This window comes from Haliotis rufescens, unplaced genomic scaffold, assembly GCF_023055435.1.
Source record: "Haliotis rufescens isolate VD_foot unplaced genomic scaffold, xgHalRufe1.0.p SCAF_5, whole genome shotgun sequence".
Classification (NCBI taxonomy): domain Eukaryota; kingdom Metazoa; phylum Mollusca; class Gastropoda; order Lepetellida; family Haliotidae; genus Haliotis; species Haliotis rufescens.
The window spans coordinates 38,064,850-38,082,422 of record NW_025964223.1 but is presented as its reverse complement, the minus strand read 5'-3'; the positions used below and the strand labels follow the sequence as shown (position 1 = coordinate 38,082,422).

The 17,573-nt window shown below is 40.4% G+C and overlaps 1 protein-coding gene across 2 annotated transcripts in view; it reads right to left on the bottom strand.

Moving 5' to 3' along the window:
- The window catches only part of LOC124116337 (glutamate synthase [NADH]-like), a 129,130-nt gene that overhangs the window by 84,418 nt on the left and 27,139 nt on the right, over window positions 1-17,573 (bottom strand). For both annotated transcript variants that reach the window (XM_046477634.2, XM_046477635.2), the window contains exon 4: window positions 7,174-7,304. In XM_046477634.2, coding sequence (XP_046333590.2) covers window positions 7,174-7,304 — 131 coding nt within the window. The remainder of the gene's footprint in view (window positions 1-7,173; window positions 7,305-17,573) is intronic.

Sequence of the window (17,573 nt, the reverse complement as noted above, 5' to 3'; positions counted from 1 at the left end):
ACAGAACATCCCATTTATGCCACTTGACACCTTGACATTTTGTTGGACGTGACTTCATTCTACAACAGATGCTGACCGTATGGTGATGCATACATTAAATCATTGTCTCTTCAGAATACTGAATGGCATTTAAAGCCCATAGTATACAATGGCCATTAGTGACAAGTGGTTGTGAGAACCAATTCATACAGGTGACAGTGCTTTCATGAAAAGATTGTTCGAAGCCAAACAAGATCAGCCAGGTGAACGGAGATATCGCATCAAAATCACTTGTTATATCATCTCAGTCACTACCTAACCACTTTACAACAATGATATGGCTGCAGACATGACAACCACATTTACCATGTATACAGCCATCTATTATATACCCTAAATGGCTTGGCTTAGCCACTGTACCAGATCACGGTTCTGGGTTTCAGAGGAGAACTTCCCTTGACAGTTGTCCTAGAGGGAGTTCTGGTATCGGTTGTGAGCTGAACAAACACCTCCACATATCAGACATCAAACTCAAGTCTATTTCCATGAAGAGGCAATTTACAAAACCAGCTCTTTGCATTACAATGTTGTTTACAAGGGATGATGTCAATTAATGGAATGACACAACATGTCTACTGCATTAACCGAGGACGGTGATGGTAACTCTCCTTGAACTATGTAGCTTAAATGAATGTATACATGGTGGCCATTTCCTGAGGCAATTTTCCATCCTGATAAACTTAAGTAGAACTTGAGGACACTAGCAGTCTAAATTCTGATCAAATATGTCACATTAGTTGAACAGAACATTTACACTAGTTATTGAGAAGAGAGTATCTGAAGCAAGACTATGAATAAATAGATGTATAAACCAACCTATGACAGCTGATCACATAAAATAACTGACTAACAGTACAATAATGACACTTTCAAAGCATCTGAAACATGGTAATGAATGTTGGTATCCAAGCTGTTAATCTGTGTCATTCCCAAAGTATGAAGCAGGCCATCCCTGGGGTGCCCAGCTGTGATTTTGTAGCAATATTGTTAAACGAGACATTAAACCTCCATCCCTCATTTAAAAATATGAATCATCTTGTGAATCCTGAAAAAACTCCATTCATTGACAAAGAACTGGTGAAATCAGAGAGATGGTGATTTCCTCATAAACGCAAATGTTGATGATGTCGTCCACTGATATACAACACTGCACCCAACTGAGAAATACAGCACTGCACCCAACTGAGAAATACAGCACTGCACCCAACTGAGAAATACAACACTGCACCCAACTGAGAAATACAGCACTGCACCCAACTGAGAAATACAACACTGCACCCAACTGAGAAATACAACACTGCACCCAACTGAGAAATACAGCACTGCACCCAACTGAGAAATACAACACTGCACCCAACTGAGAAATACAGCACTATACCCAACTGAGAAATACAGCACTGCACCCAACTGAGAAATACAACACTGCACCCAACTGAGAAATACAGCACTGCACCCAACTGAGAAATACAACACTGCACCCAACTGAGAAATACAACACTGCACCCAACTGAGAAATACAGCACTGCACCCAACTGAGAAATACAGCACTATACCCAACTCTGACATGACACAGTACTTCTCCAGTTTTAATGGCATCACACATCTTCTGTCACCCTTTGTTCTGCAGCCTAAACGTGGCATGGGTAGATACACTTGTGTCACCTGACCTTTGGCGGAAAAGTGTCTATGAACCAGTGATGGAGATTTCTGTAACACAATATTGCAGTGTGAGGCAACCAGAGGAGCTGCTGTCCCATGGTGTCCCTGTAGTCCTGTATGAATGCAGTTCCCGCTTCAAAATGTGCAGGACTCATTACAAAACCTGGGGCAGTAGGGGAAGGCTTTCTTTTTCATTTGGAAATAAACGAACAACCTGTAGGGCAAGAGAGACATTTGCAAACACAGCACAGCCAGGAGTCTGCGTTTAACTGACCAACACAGTACAGCCCGGAGCCTGTGTTCACCTGGCAAACACTGTACAGCCAGGAGTCTGTGTTTACCTGGCAAACACTGTACAGCCAGGAGTCTGTGTTCACCTGGCAAACACTGTACAGTCAGGAGTCTGTGTTTACCTGGCAAACACTGTACAGCCAGGAGTCTGTGTTCACCTGGCAAACACTGTACAGTCAGGAGTCTGTGTTTACCTGGCAAACACTGTACAGCTAGGAGTCTGTGTTCACCTGGCAAACACTGTACAGTCAGGAGTCTGTGTTTACCTGGCAAACACTGTACAGTCAGGAGTTTGTGTTTACCTGGCAAACACTGTACAGTCAGGAGTCTGTGTTTACCTGGCAGGAGTTTGTGTTTACCTGGCAAACACTGTACAGTCAGGAGTCTGTGTTTACCTGGCAGGAGTTTGTGTTTACCTGGCAAACACTGTACAGTCAGGAGTCTGTGTTTACCTGGCAAACACTGTACAGTCAGCAGTCTGTGTTTACCTGGCAAACACTGTACAGTCAGGAGTCTGTGTTTACCTGGCAAACACTGTACAGTCAGGAGTCTGTGTTTACCTGGCAAACACTGTACAGTCAGGAGTCTGTGTTTACCTGGCAAACACTGTACAGTCAGGAGTCTGTGTTTACCTGGCAAACACTGTACATTCAGGAGTTTGTGTTTACCTGGCAAACACTGTACAGTCAGGAGTCTGTGTTTACCTGGCAGGAGTTTGTGTTTACCTGGCAAACACTGTACAGTCAGGAGTCTGTGTTTACCTGGCAGGAGTTTGTGTTTACCTGGAAAACACTGTACAGTCAGGAATCTGTGTTTACCTGGCAAACACTGTACAGTCAGGAGTTTGTGTTTACCTGGCAAACACTGTACAGTCAGGAGTCTGTGTTTACCTGGCAGGAGTTTGTGTTTACCTGGCAAACACTGTACAGTCAGGAGTTTGTGTTTACCTGGCAAACACTGTACAGTCAGGAGTCTGTGTTTACCTGGCAAACACTGTACAGCCAGGAGTCTGTGTTTACCTGGCAAACACTGTACAGCCAGGAGTCTGTGTTTACCTGGCAAACACTGTACAGTCAGGAGTCTGTGTTTACCTGGCAAACACTGTACAGTCAGGAGTTTGGAGTCTGTGTTTACCTGGCAAACACTGTACAGTCAGGAGTTTGTGTTTACCTGGCAAACACTGTACAGTCATGAGTTTGTGTTTACCTGGCAAACACTGTACAGTCAGCAGTCTGTGTTTACCTGGCAGGAGTTTGTGTTTACCTGGCAAACACTGTACAGTCAGGAGTCTGTGTTTACCTGGCAAACACTGTACAGTCAGGAGTCTGTGTTTACCTGGCAAACACTGTACAGCCAGGAGTCTGTGTTTACCTGGCAAACACTGTACAGTCAGGAGTCTGTGTTTACCTGGCAAACACTGTACAGTCAGGAGTTTGTGTTTACCTGGCAAACACTGTACAGTCATGAGTTTGTGTTTACCTGGCAAACACTGTACAGTCAGGAGTCTGTGTTTACCTGGCAAACACTGTACAGTCAGGAGTCTGTGTTTACCTGGCAGGAGTCTGTGTTTACCTGGCAAATTAGTTTATGCTTGAGCAACAGGGAAAATGATTCTTTTCAGGCTTTTAAGAACCAGATGATTTTTTGTGTAGTTGAGGACATATGGTCGGTCATCAGCACGGAAGCCAAAGCCATGTTTGACACTGCATTTCCTTGAAAGCCAGCAGCAACAGCATGTCTGTGTGCATGTATTTCCTCCTGTGCACGGGACACAGTCTTCACACCTGGTGAACTGGCAGCATACTAACAACCATCCATTGTTACAGATATTGATCCACCACAGGAAAGTGTATGACCATAACCCCTTCAGCAAGAACACTTCAGTCTGATATATGTAAGGTACTTCCTAGCTGATAATATTGGGGTTGATTCCATGGCCTGGCTTGCTAATAATAATGAGGAATATGTTCATGGTATATTTACAAGATAATTGGATGTCAAATTGGGAAGAACAAATGTTGATACTGAGGAGATAAACTAAATGCCATCGCTTTCGAAATGATATTTTCAGGCATCAAATACTCAATAGCACCCACAAACATGAAAAGACATAATGTTTAACCTAACGTTACCAGTACTCTCCCATAGTACGCTGTCTGTACAAGAACTCTCACAGCTGTGGGGAGACATGACGCCACTCTGGAGTGCTATGACACATGCTTCCAGAACACCAGAATATTTGGGAAGCAAACTGCTGACAGAAAACACCAAACTAATGTTCATCTGATAAGAACTGACCAAACTCAACTATAGATTTTTTTCTAATTTTCAAATAGATGCTTATTAAGAAAAATATCTATATGCAGTGAAAATTTCGGTAGATTTTCAGGTTCGAATCACATTTAACAATGCTATTTTAACAATCAGACTGCAGAGCACACTCTCATTCCATTCACAACTGACAAAAAGTCAAAAAGTTTCAACTTGAACCATTGCCATTCCCAACAATAAATATACCACTTACAGCTATGAATACTTCGGATCTTACAAAAGTATATGGCATGGAACTCATAACTATTTTCTCATTGAAATCATGCTAACCCAACCTTAGCAACATACTGTTTGTTTACAAACTGCATGATGCGATCATAAAGTTTAATTGTTTTTTCCCATTCAGACAACTAGGCTTTATAAATTTATTGCTGTTACATCTATTATCAACATTATCAGTTGCAGGCAAACAAAACATGTTTATTTCTGCCTTTGAAAGTCTTTAACATGTTGATTCATGCAACATGGAACAATCACACTGAAGCTGACAGCAGAGTCAAAAAGATTTTCTTTGTTTGTTGTTAAACGCCGCACTCAGATATACTCCAGCTATATGACTGCCGTCTGTAAAAATTCCAGTCCGGACCAGACAATCCAGTGATTGATATCATGAGCATCGATCTACGCAATTGAGATATGATGACATGCGAGCCAAGTCAACAAGTCTGTTGACCCCATCCCGTTGGTTGCCTCTTACGACAATCATAGTCACCTTTTATGGAAAGCATGGGTTGCTGAAGACCTATTCTACCCCAGATCTTCACGGGTCAAATAATTATAACCTAGGCCACATTTCTCACAAGCAACAAAACTCTGAAACACTCACACCATTTGCATCAAAAGGCAACAAAACGGATTCATTGACTATTTCCACATATTGACACATATGATCCTTGAAAACCAGGATCAACATGTTAAACGATGATACGGAACATCAGCTTTGATGCCAACATGCTTATCATAAAATTAAAAGCTACTCGTGAATTATTCCAAATTATATTTTTTGCCCCCAAAAGATACTCAGATTGGCATTATTTACTACCAGTTATTTCAAAATCACTGAACATGTCAGGATACGAATAGAATGATCATTTCAAGTCGAAATGAATATTTACATTTGAATGGTTCTGTATTAGATCCACAGAGAGCCATATGAACCCTGAGATGGTCACCCCACCTACACAGATCTATAGTGCGGCATGGTACAGAGTCATATCAAACCCTTGACAGAACCTTCCCCTCCCACACACACAGATCTATAGTGGCAAACTCCTCTACCCCCTTGCTCAAGAATCCCCTGCCAGTAAGTCCTGTGGAACAGCATGGCATGTGTCTGCCCACTCATTTGACACCACTGATGCCCCAGACGAGACACTAATGCCATAATCAATGCTTCCTTTACATAACATCACATCAGGTAAAGTCATCAACACTGGTTTTATCAACAGTAAATAATCACTTGCAGCCCTTAGAAAACATATTAGTTATGAAGCCATCCAAAACCAATTGTGATTATGTTTACAGTGACAAATGACTGCGTAAGACATGCATGAGGATCGCTTTACTGAATTACAGCAGTCTGATGGTCGTGAGTCAGGAATGGAGATTTGTAGAAGCATGTTAGACTAACATTCAGTCTCGGAATGCTTTTGTTTTTAACATGTTGAAAGAGCCCTAAGAATTAATATAGCCCAAAAATGTAGGACTCTCGACATGTCAAAGTACTGTAGACTTGCTCATGAGTTTTCAGCTTCGTATGTTGAGGCTCTGTAAGAGAGACTACACGTGCACGTATGTTGGCTGGGCTGTTGGCGAATGTTAATGTAGGAATGTAGATGTTGCATCCACACTTATGTGGAGGAGAGAACATAGGGCTCTAAATCTATCTCCAGACTGATGGAAAATACACATGGCCACAGGCACCAGGTATTGTGCCTGTTTATTAATGTGTTTCTCACCACATCAACGACTGTGTGTTGACGATGTTTAAAGAGGTTTCTTGATCAAGACAACTCCAGGCTGGCAAAGCTTGGAGAAAAGGGTATACAAGGAGAGACTAGCTTCAGATCAATTCTCAGTTCTAGCACTACTGAATCAAGTCATTTAATGCTGGCCTTATTTCACTTCAATGTTACAAGTATATCAATTGAAAAGTTCATGATCATTCAAATGAATAGAGACAATGTCAGTTTCACACAGGACATAATTACAGGACCACATCTGATTTGAAACCTGTACTAAACTGCGGAGCATAGACACTTTTAAGTGCAGGAATTGGGTTTAACACTAGTTTGTTAACTGTTATTTGGATTATGTCACACCATGTCAGCCAATGTGAGAAAAGCTGGCAGTGACTGTCATAGCTGTCACCCACAGGCAAGGTTCTGACAGTCCAAGGTACAAAATAAGTGCAAACTTTGGGTTTGAACCTACAACCAACAAATCCTGACACTGCTAAGGGAAGCAACTCTGCATAATAAACTTCTTCAACCGAGGTCACTGGACCACACAGTGTTCTCTGATCATCAATTTTACACACACACACCCTCCCCAATATATTATCTTCTGCATTCTATATTGTACACTTTCGTCATGGCTGACCAACTATTTAACCCATTTTATCAACCAAGCGGTGTTGGGAGACATTTATTTGTTAAGGGGAAAAACCAAGTCCAAATTTCTTGTTGGCTTAGACATGAAGCTATAAGTGAGAGTTATGAGTAGCGTTAATTCTGTCAGTGATCCAGTTGTAGAACACAGAGCTACAAATCACAGAAAACATAAACCAGTAATGAATGTCCCCAGAGACTAGCCTGCAGGTGTGGAGTAACCACAAACAATCTTGTGTCTAACCTGAGGACGCGGGCATACAGCTTGTGTGGGATTCCTGTCAGCACCCCTGCTCCGTCCCCAGTATCATTGTCGCAGCTGCACCCCCCTCGGTGCTCCATCCGCTGCAGCATAACCTGCGCATCTTGCAACACCTGCAACATGAACATAGAAGTTTATTTCTGTAAGCGTGCACTTTAGGCAGAGGGCAAAACAAATTGATGTGAACATTTCACTGAGATTTTCCAGAATGATTCTGCACTTTGAAACTCAATCACATTACATAACCATCATGTTTAATGTAACCAAAAAAGATAAAAGAGGAACAAAGAACGTGTTTATTTTGCCTATTTATTATTTGACTTCTTGCAATGGACTTGGACTAATATGGGGGGTGAGATGGTCATAATGTGGGACCTTACTGACAGAGTCATGGCGATCTACTCATCAGCCACACCTGTGTTGGGTCGAGACGCAATTATTTGCAGGCCACTCTCATATAATATTCTTTAAATATTACTGTTCCTAATAACATAGCACTCCCCTCTTCTCTCACTCCATGGCCATGAGTATTTACGCCTGCTGGTGAGGTCAGGTAGGTGTGTGTGTGTGCCTGTGCATGTGCGTTTGGGTGTGTGTGTGCGTGTGTGTGTGCGTGTGTGCGTGTGTGCGTGTGTGTGTGTGTCTTGTTGTCTGTCTGTCTGAGCCAGGCAGGGTAACAAAAAGTACCACCTTTAAACATGTTTTGATGGGCAGATGCTCTATCCACTAGACCAAGGAGGCATTCAAATACTGCCAGGGGATACCTAAATACATGAATGATGTGTTCCAACAAGTAGTGAGTTTTCTGAATCCTGAACCACAAACATCCTGACTCCATGTGTAACCAAGACAACATTATCAAAACAGAAGAATTGCTTTCAAAACATTTCTTTAAAAAAAAGAACACTATCTCTTCTATGTTGAGGTTTTGATTTGCTCCTGCAAAGAAGGAACTTTTAACTTCTTATTTACATAATAATCGATAAAATCAATATTCACAACAATGTCTAAAGAAAGAAACCATCTGTCGCCCTGGTTTCATAAGGCCAAACACTTTCTGTAGCAACAGAACATGGATGTGATGGTGCAAACATTATAATGATGAAAACAATTTGTGCAGGTTCAAAACAAGGTAATGATGCAAGCATTAAGCTGTGTACATTTGTTCTAGTCACTGATCTCCTTATCGCTATTGATCCTATGTTTACCATACACAAACTACCAAAATGAAAGGTCAATGTTTATATCTAACATGATTACGACATATACTACTAAAAAAAGTCAAGGATCATGCTATTCTTTCATATTACAATACTTTATCTGTCATGGCATGACAGAATAACTATTGCAGTTCGAAAAAATTGGGTGATCCTAAACTTGTTCAAGTAGTATACTTAAAATCACCTTATCACTGCAAATAGACCAAGAAAAGGTCAAATGGACCAAGGTGCTTAACAGACTACTTGATAAACAACCTTCAGTCATCTTGAATGAAGGTCACTCAAAACCTAACCAGAGACACACCTAGTTTCATCCTCACATATATGCACAAACAAACGTGACAAAATGAATTCTTAATGAAAACTTAACAGAACTAATCATGTTGTTAGTTAACATGACAATGCTTTCTAGAAATTACATTAACAGGACAGTTGATTTCGTGGCAGTGACATGTATGACCCAAACTATTTCCAGATTAAGTATCCATGGCTACTGCATGCAGATGGAAGTGAAGGACAGAGTGTTGCCTTACTGAAAGGTGTTGAGAGATTCCTTGTCTTTCCCATATAGCACTCAGAGTAATTGAATTCTACTTGTTGTGATCGTTACTGTATCCCCCAGCAGCACAACATGCTCACATAAAGGGCCTTCATTGACATTGGCATTTTGTCAAACCGTTCTGTAATGAATGGACCTTGGAGAAGGTGATAGCAAAACTTAATTTCTTTCCCTCAAACACACGCCTCGCTCAGGGTGATATTAGAATCCCAGTTGGGACAAATCAAGCAGTTACAATCCGATCAATGAAGAATGGTGACCATTATTCTACCCAACTTAGACAGACTGGACAAAGTTTCGATCATCCATCATCCCAAAAGTGGTCTTTAACACCCAAAGGCAGCATCTTCGATCCCATTGATACACACAGGTTTTCTTCATGCCAATCTTTCTCTTATCATGGATCTATCCATATCCCATTAATTCACTTTACAACCTAGCTGGGTCAAGAGAGAACTATTGGCAACGTCTCCATCACAATTCTGAGAACCATCAGTCAGTGGGGATAGTTGCAGAACTGAAGATGATGAGACTGACAGTGCTTAATTTGTTTTGTAGACAGTGGATCCTGTTTCAACTTTCTGGCTTGATTGATATAAATGTTTCAGTTTCCTTAATGTCAAACTCTCATTGCCATAATATCCCCACCAGCTTGCGTGGGCAGGTTTTAGAGCACCCACTGGTTAATCTATCTTGTCAATCTTACTCCGGCACCACCATGATACAAAAACACTCAATGAAATGACTACTAAATGAAAGAAGGTTTTCTCAAAGGCAGAACTCTTCTTGTGATCGTAAGCTTTGTAATCATGATTCAACTTTAAACTTTTCTTTCATACTGAATTAACTATCTGAAGATAAGGTTTTCTCAATGTCTTTTTAGAAAAGAAACATTAAATTTGTAGAAAAAGACAATTCCACTTCTCCACCTTACTTAACGTTACTGGCCACTGCATGCTGAGATTCACATATCTGATGTGTACTCATTGTTTATTTAATCGCTAAAATGCTAAAGGACAAAATGTAATATTATCAGATCATTAGGTATACAATTCCTGTCACTTCCATATATCAGCAGGTATGGAGTCTTTGATACACAATTGAATGAAGATAAGAAAGACACAGTCACAAAGTCATTTCACTTATTTCCTCTGTTTGTCTGTCACAGTCAGCCACAGTCAGCAATAATACAGCTTTTCACAGACAAACTGATGGTTGACATGAGCTATGTCCCTGGTCAGCGGAGTAAGACAGACCTTCTGATCCAATACTCTAAAAACAAGCAGCACTGGGAACCCATTCTAACCTAGAATCCACACAGGATCTTTCACTATTCCACTGTTTCCTGTCAAGAAAGTCAAATGACATTTAAAACATTGCCAGCAAAATTGCTTGTAAGAAAGATCCCATCTAACATGATTACTTTGAAGGATGATTGTTGGGTCTTGTTTAACCAACTAAAATCACACCTGAGCCATAAGTGGGACAAAATTACTATCTGTCAGAACCAACCAACTAAACCATTCTGTTCAACAAGCAAACACTCTTCCCACTGAACTACCCCACCATTCCCTGAAGATTAATCATAATCAAATGCTAATCATGGGTCAAGTGAATGCAGGCACGCCTTTTCCCCAACTGGGGAGGCTGACTACTCAATCTCCACATGAACAAGCGGCAGTAGTGCTGTCTCGGACCACAAGTGAAGACATCAAATTACCTCATACAGATTCAAGTCATGTCCGTACAAATCAGTTAAAGATCAGCTTGGTCTATAGGAATTCGTTCTCTTGTGTTTAAGCTATGATTTGCATTAGGAACAGTGGCTGGCTCGTTGGTGTAGAACTTGTTAGGATTACATCAGGAAGGACATGCAAGATTGGTGCTTATCCTCCGACTTTGTGTTGTGATTTGGAAATACAGTTTTGCAGATTTGATTAGGAATTGTTCAACAGCATAGGCAAACATCAATAAGACAACAAAGATGAAGAAAATCTTGAAGGAGAAAACAATGTATGGATTACCATTATATTATCATATTATGTTTAAGACAGCAATTGATATTCATTTGTGAAAGATATTTTACTGCAATCCCCTACTTCACATGAAAGGTATGGTAATTGCGTAGTCTTTTAATTTTCCAGTTTGTAAATTTCAAGTTATAGATCCTACCTAATTTTGTTGTTTTCTATACAATAGTAAGCACTTTAAGGCCACTTTAACAAACTCAGGGTCCTGGTGACAGTTAGTGAAAAGAAACCCATTTTCTTTCCGGTCCTTTTCATAAAACTAAATTGGCTATCACATGTAGGACTGTTGCAGTGCTAAGATCTCTCCGTGCACCAGGTCCCAGAAATATAGGGCACAGCTTATCTACATGTAAGCAGGCGAGGGCAGCGTGCTTCAGGTCACAGACCTTGACTGAAAACTGAGGACAACAGTTCTATGTTTTCAGCAAAATAAAACTTAAACCTGAAGTTTTTTTAAAACAAAACAAAATAGACATTCCACTTCATCAGCCATTCCCTGCCACTATAAGCTCTGCACTTTCAGGTCTAGCTTGGCAAAGCATGGCAATGAAGTAAGCAGTGGTGTCCAACAGAAACTACAGTAATAGACAGGCAGCAGTGAAATATATATAAACTTCTGCTACAAATACTGCCACGGAACATCAGTGTCATAATTTTGACATTAATGTACATGCCTTTGCCGTGACATATCTGCAGCCTAATTCATTCTTGAACATGGTGTGGGCTGACAACCTCTACTTGGTTCATAGTTGGACAAGGTGTGGGCTGACAACCTCTACTTGGTTCACAGTTGGACAAGGTGTGGGCTGACAACCTCTACTTGGTTCATAGTTGGACAAGGTGTGGGCTGACAACCTCTACTTGGTTCATAGTTGGACATGGTGTGGGCTCACAACCTCTACTTGGTTCACAGTTGGACAAGGTGTGGGCTGATAACCTCTACTTGGTTCATAGTTGGACATGGTGTGGGCTCACAACCTCTACTTGGTTCACAGTTGGACAAGGTGTGGGCTGACAACCTCTACTTGGTTCATAGTTGGACAAGGTGTGGGCTCACAACCTCTACTTGGTTCATAGTTGGACAAGGTGTGGGCTGATAACCTCTACTTGGTTCATAGTTGGACATGGTGTGGGCTGACAACCTCTACTTGGTTCATAGTTGGACAAGGTGTGGGCTGACAACCTCTACTTGGTTCATAGTTGGACAAGGTGTGGGCTGACAACCTTTACTTGGTTCACAGTTGGACAAGGTGTGGGCTGACAACCTCTACTTGGTTCATAGTTGGACAAGGTGTGGGCTGACAACCTCTACTTGGTTCATAGTTGGACATGGTGTGGGCTGACAACCTCTACTTGGTTCATAGTTGGACATGGTGTGGGCTGACAACCTCTACTTGGTTCACAGTTGGACAAGGTGTACGCCGACATCCTCTACTTGGTTCATAGTTGTACAGGGTGTGGGCTGACAACCTCTACCTGGTTCACAGTTGGACAGGGTGTGGGCTGATAACCTCTACTTGGTTCACAGTTGGACAAGGTGTATGCCGACAACCTCTACTTGGTTCATAGTTGGACAAGGTGTGGGCTGACAACCTCTACTTGGTTCACAGTTGGACATGGTGTACGCCGACAACCTCTACTCGGTTCATAGTTGGACAAGGTGTTCGCCGACAACCTCTACTTGGTTCATAGTTGGACAAGGTATGGGCTGACAACCTCTACTTGGTTCACAGTGGGACAAGGTGTGGGCTGACAACCTCTACTTGGTTCATAGTATGACAAGGTGTGCGCTGACAACCTGTTTGGTTCATACATGTATTGGTGAACCTGCTCAAGCAGAGTACTATCCAACTGTTATTTGGTCATTACTTTAACACAAAAAAATCTGAATTATTTAGTTTAGCGGGCAAGGCATGTCTTGTTTATTCTTTCATCTCTTATCAAAGAGACATACAAAAATATATATACAGAGTAAGAGGCAAACAGGGCGGTGATGATTTACATAGAACTTGAAATGCTACACTTTTATGGGCGATGTGCTTGTTGGACCATACATAGCACCTATAATCAAAACAAGAGCATTTATCCAGTACCCATTGATAAAACAAGCTCAATTGCAAGTTGTCAAACATGTTCACTGAGCCAACATATCACCTCTTCTCACTTTGAATTCATCAGAATGACAATGCAGCCATGAAATTACATTATACCCGTATGTACTAAAAGGAGTCTGGGCAAAGAATGAAAACCCCCGACATGTGTCATCATGCATGGGAGACTGTTAATGTCATATTTGTTTGATGTTAACTTTTCCCTTTGTCGAGGACTCAACATAACTTTTCTCTCCTAGATTTTCTATCCAAGTCTATATTTCAGCATTGCTATAAGCAGCAACAGATGAGGCCATCACATCCCCTCAGTCCTAGCTGGTGTGTCTATTTCACCTGACTGTAACACCCACCAAGTACACAACACTCTTACAAGTATCTGTCTCCTGTTCATTGAAATGGGATTAGTTCCAAAGCTTTGACAGTCTTCAGCATTGTCACACATAATTCCTCCAGGGCCAAAAAGGTTTTTATAAATAGCTTGTCATAATATCATCAACTCCCACTGAAAAATCAATCCTAAGCCGAACATGAACAGCCTCAGGATTCTGTCAAGTTCATCTGCTGCTAGCATAAAGCCGGAAATCTCCATCTTCCTACAGAAAGTTGAGACTCTCTGATCATGTTCACAGCAACATCTCCCAGCCAGATTGGTGCAACTTGAATGGACACAATATATCCTTAAGCATGTTTTTACCTGAAATCAACAACTATGGATAACATGTCTTGAAATAGACACAGCTTGTCAAAGACCTTGCATGACATTGTCTAACACTGCTAGCTAAATACAGCAGGCTACACAAACATCAGTACTAGGAGCGTTGACGTACAAGCCATAAATAGACCTCTAATGCTTTACACAAGTTAATATCGATTCCAAATACCTCTTATCATACATGTACATTTTCAACAAGCTAAGAGATGACAATTTAGGATTTGCCATAAAGTTTGTAAAAAGGCCTGCTTGAGAAATTGTGGAAACAAAACATGAAAACTTATATGTATGTAAATTGTAAGAGCACAATGTTTCCCTCTACCATTGCCACTAGAGGTGCTAACACTTGTCTATCTGGATCTAAATACAAAACAAAACAAGACAACGTCTTAAATATCACCACCACCTGTTTAATACATTTCAATATCACCAACCATGATCACTACAATAGTTAAGACTAAATGTTTGAAGAATAAATTACTAATGCAAACACTTTCTGACTCAAAATTTCAGGAATATTTTGAAATAATATAGTTATAGAGCCAAATAGAGCCAAATCTTGCATATATGTATCATTTCTCAAAATTATTTAATAAAAAAGTACCCCATCATTTTGTTTCTACATGGAAATGTACATACAGATGAAGGTTAAGTGGAATGAAGTACAATGTTCTGTAGATATCCGAGGAATGCTTAGGAATTTGTTTTGTATGCTGTTACCAAGAGCAACAGATGGACACATCAAACCATTCATATGTTCAGTAACAGTTGCTAAATATTTACACAACATAAACAGTCACTTCAATCACACAAATCATGATTTTATACATCAAAGCTTTATGTTTGTTTTGTGAACAAACCAATACTAAATTAGCTCAGCTTAGTTCAAGGTTCCAATGTTGATGAAGTGGCACCACACATCGCTGTGATTGAATGACGATGCTGACATCAGCAGATATCATACATATTCCATGTTTCATGATACCAACATGAGGGGTTTTACAACAGCACAGCGCCAAGAATGTGGGGCATCTAACCTTGTCATTTTTGTGACCTAAACATAAAATAATTACTGGTATGTTTTTTCATCAAAACTAATAACATACATGTTTACTTATATTAAAATCTGAAACAATTTCCTTTTCATACAACATCTTGCCTGAAACACAATACAAGCTGCAACCTCATTGAAATCACATCTTCTACTCCTGTGTGATACCTGTCTGAGGACACCCCAATAGAAGGTCGCATTATAGGAACCCGGAGAAAACTTGGACCAACCTGGCAAAATGAAGTATGCATGGTTTCTTGAGCCAATCAGATGTCAGCTTTCTAAAACAATTTGGTATCATTTCTTTACCACCTTGTTGGGAACTTTTGATTTGTACAAATGAAAACAACACTAAACACAAATATGTCTTTGATGGTACTACCTTCTGGGGGTAGATGCCATGGTGATCAGAAACATCAACAATATGATGGAGCAGTGATATTTTGGGACAGTCACAAACCCTGATTATCTTCGTTTTCGAGATACAGAAATCAGATATGCTTCTCTGAATGCTTCACTCACTAGTACCTAGAAATTAGAAGCCTCAATACCAAGTGGCTGATTAGAAAGTTCACTTGACACGACGTCCTAAGAACATGAGGTGTCATGAGGTCTCCACCTAGAGGGGTATCCTATCGGAGTGACAGATCTGGTTTGACAAACCTACTTTCAGCAAGTGTTCCCCAGATGACACACAGCTCTATCAGCATTTCCTTCACTCCTTGTTAAACATATAGGAATATGTTCCACCCTCTATAGTACTGCTAGTGAGTGAAATCTGAATGAAACTTTGCACAATACTTTCACTGCTGTGTGTCAGTACTCCTTTAAACATTTCAGACAGTACATGTATACACTATAACCTGTAAAGAGAATATATATACATATAATTTTTTTATTTGAAGTTTACACGATATACAGCTTTTCCATTGGACGAGAGGTCGGTCACATGACCGCGAAATTGACGTTCATAAGTGTATGAACGACACAATTTGACGTTCATACGTTTTTCACGAGACTGTGTTCTTGAAATGACGTAAACACTGACGGACTACTTCCACATTCCTGGGGAAACCCCTGGGAATTCCCTAGCACGAAAACATGCATAAGCGTTCTTTCTGATCATTTAGAACCTTTATTCTTGGTCTCAGCGTTTCAGTATACTTTGAGAAATGTCAGAGAGCGTGACTGCATGATTGTTCACGAATATCCTCGCTACGGCCCATCCTAATGAACAAACGAAGAAATGCACATCTAAACTATCGTAGTATCGACTCGATCAGTGCCTAGGCTGACATTGACCGTCTCCAGCAATCTATGAATTTACCTTTGTGTCTGTTTGACGCATCTTTATTCACCTTTCAATGATCGGCCAGTTGATCAATGATGACTAACACATGTAACCGCCAAAGTTTCATCAACAACTTCGGAAATCTCTCCCATCACATTTATCGTGTCGGCCATTTTGACGTCTTGTACTTGATGTAAATGTATTACAACTCGCTGTCATTGTGACTTACTTACTGAGGCAGTTCTTTACAGACCTTTCTTCTCATCGAATGAGGATATGATTTGAACACATGTGCTGCGTAAGATGTTTCTGGAGAGCAAGTTGTGCATCCATATGCCCATGTCACCTCTCTTTTTGAGGAACTATTTTACTCCTGGTTGTTGTATGGCTGTCAGTGTAAACATGAAGTCACACGTACTAAATAAAATTGTGTTTAGATCCAGGCCTGAATCTTTGAGGTAAGAAATTGTGATAAATTTTTTTTATAAGAATTGACCTTCACTTTGTGTGAGTTCATTGGAGTATGAACCTTCATAGAGTGAGGGCCAAACATTGTATGAACGTTGTCGCAAGCTCTGACGTTCATACAGTTTGGCCCTCACTCTATGAAGGTTCATACTCCAATAAACTCACACAAAGTGAAGGTCAATTCTTAAATCAATGCAACGATGCTGCTGTAAGAAATATGAAGAGCTAGGTTACGTGTAGATTTAACCGCGCTAAATTGAATTTGGAACCAAACATGCAGCCTCAGGTTTCAAATGTTAAATTTAGCACGGTTAAATCTACAGGTAACCTAGCTCTACATTGAAAACACAGTATGTTTATCTCCTTTCTACCATGACTAAATAAACGTGAACTCTTTGGTTTCAGCAAATATAGAGTGAAGCAGCATGGTTGAGTCCAGTGCTTTGAGTGGTTTGTTGATCTGAATTACGGAATCACTAACAAAATATGGCACTGTATATATGCTTGAGCAGTTTGTTTACACTACAACATTTCACTCGAACATATGACAGGCATTGAAAGCATATAAGGACGGCAACTTGGTAAGCTGACATGAGGTGGGCAATTAATAAAAACAATATTGAAAGGAATTTTGAATGAAATTAATGAAATAACTTTCAAACATAAGTCCAGATATACAAAGAACACTTTTTATAGCCAGACAGTGTAATTACATGATTATTTTGCGTACTTCAGTATGGATTTGTTGACCTGGTATTTCAGGTGTTACGTGCTCACGGTAATGTCTTTCCATGGGGGAAAAAAACATCCAAACTCATAATTCGTGTATAATGCGCACCCCCTTCTACACAGCTGTGTTTTTTCGAAAAAAAATGCGCACTATACTCAAGAAAATACGGTAATGTCCAAATTCATAGTAGAATGAACACTGGGACACCAC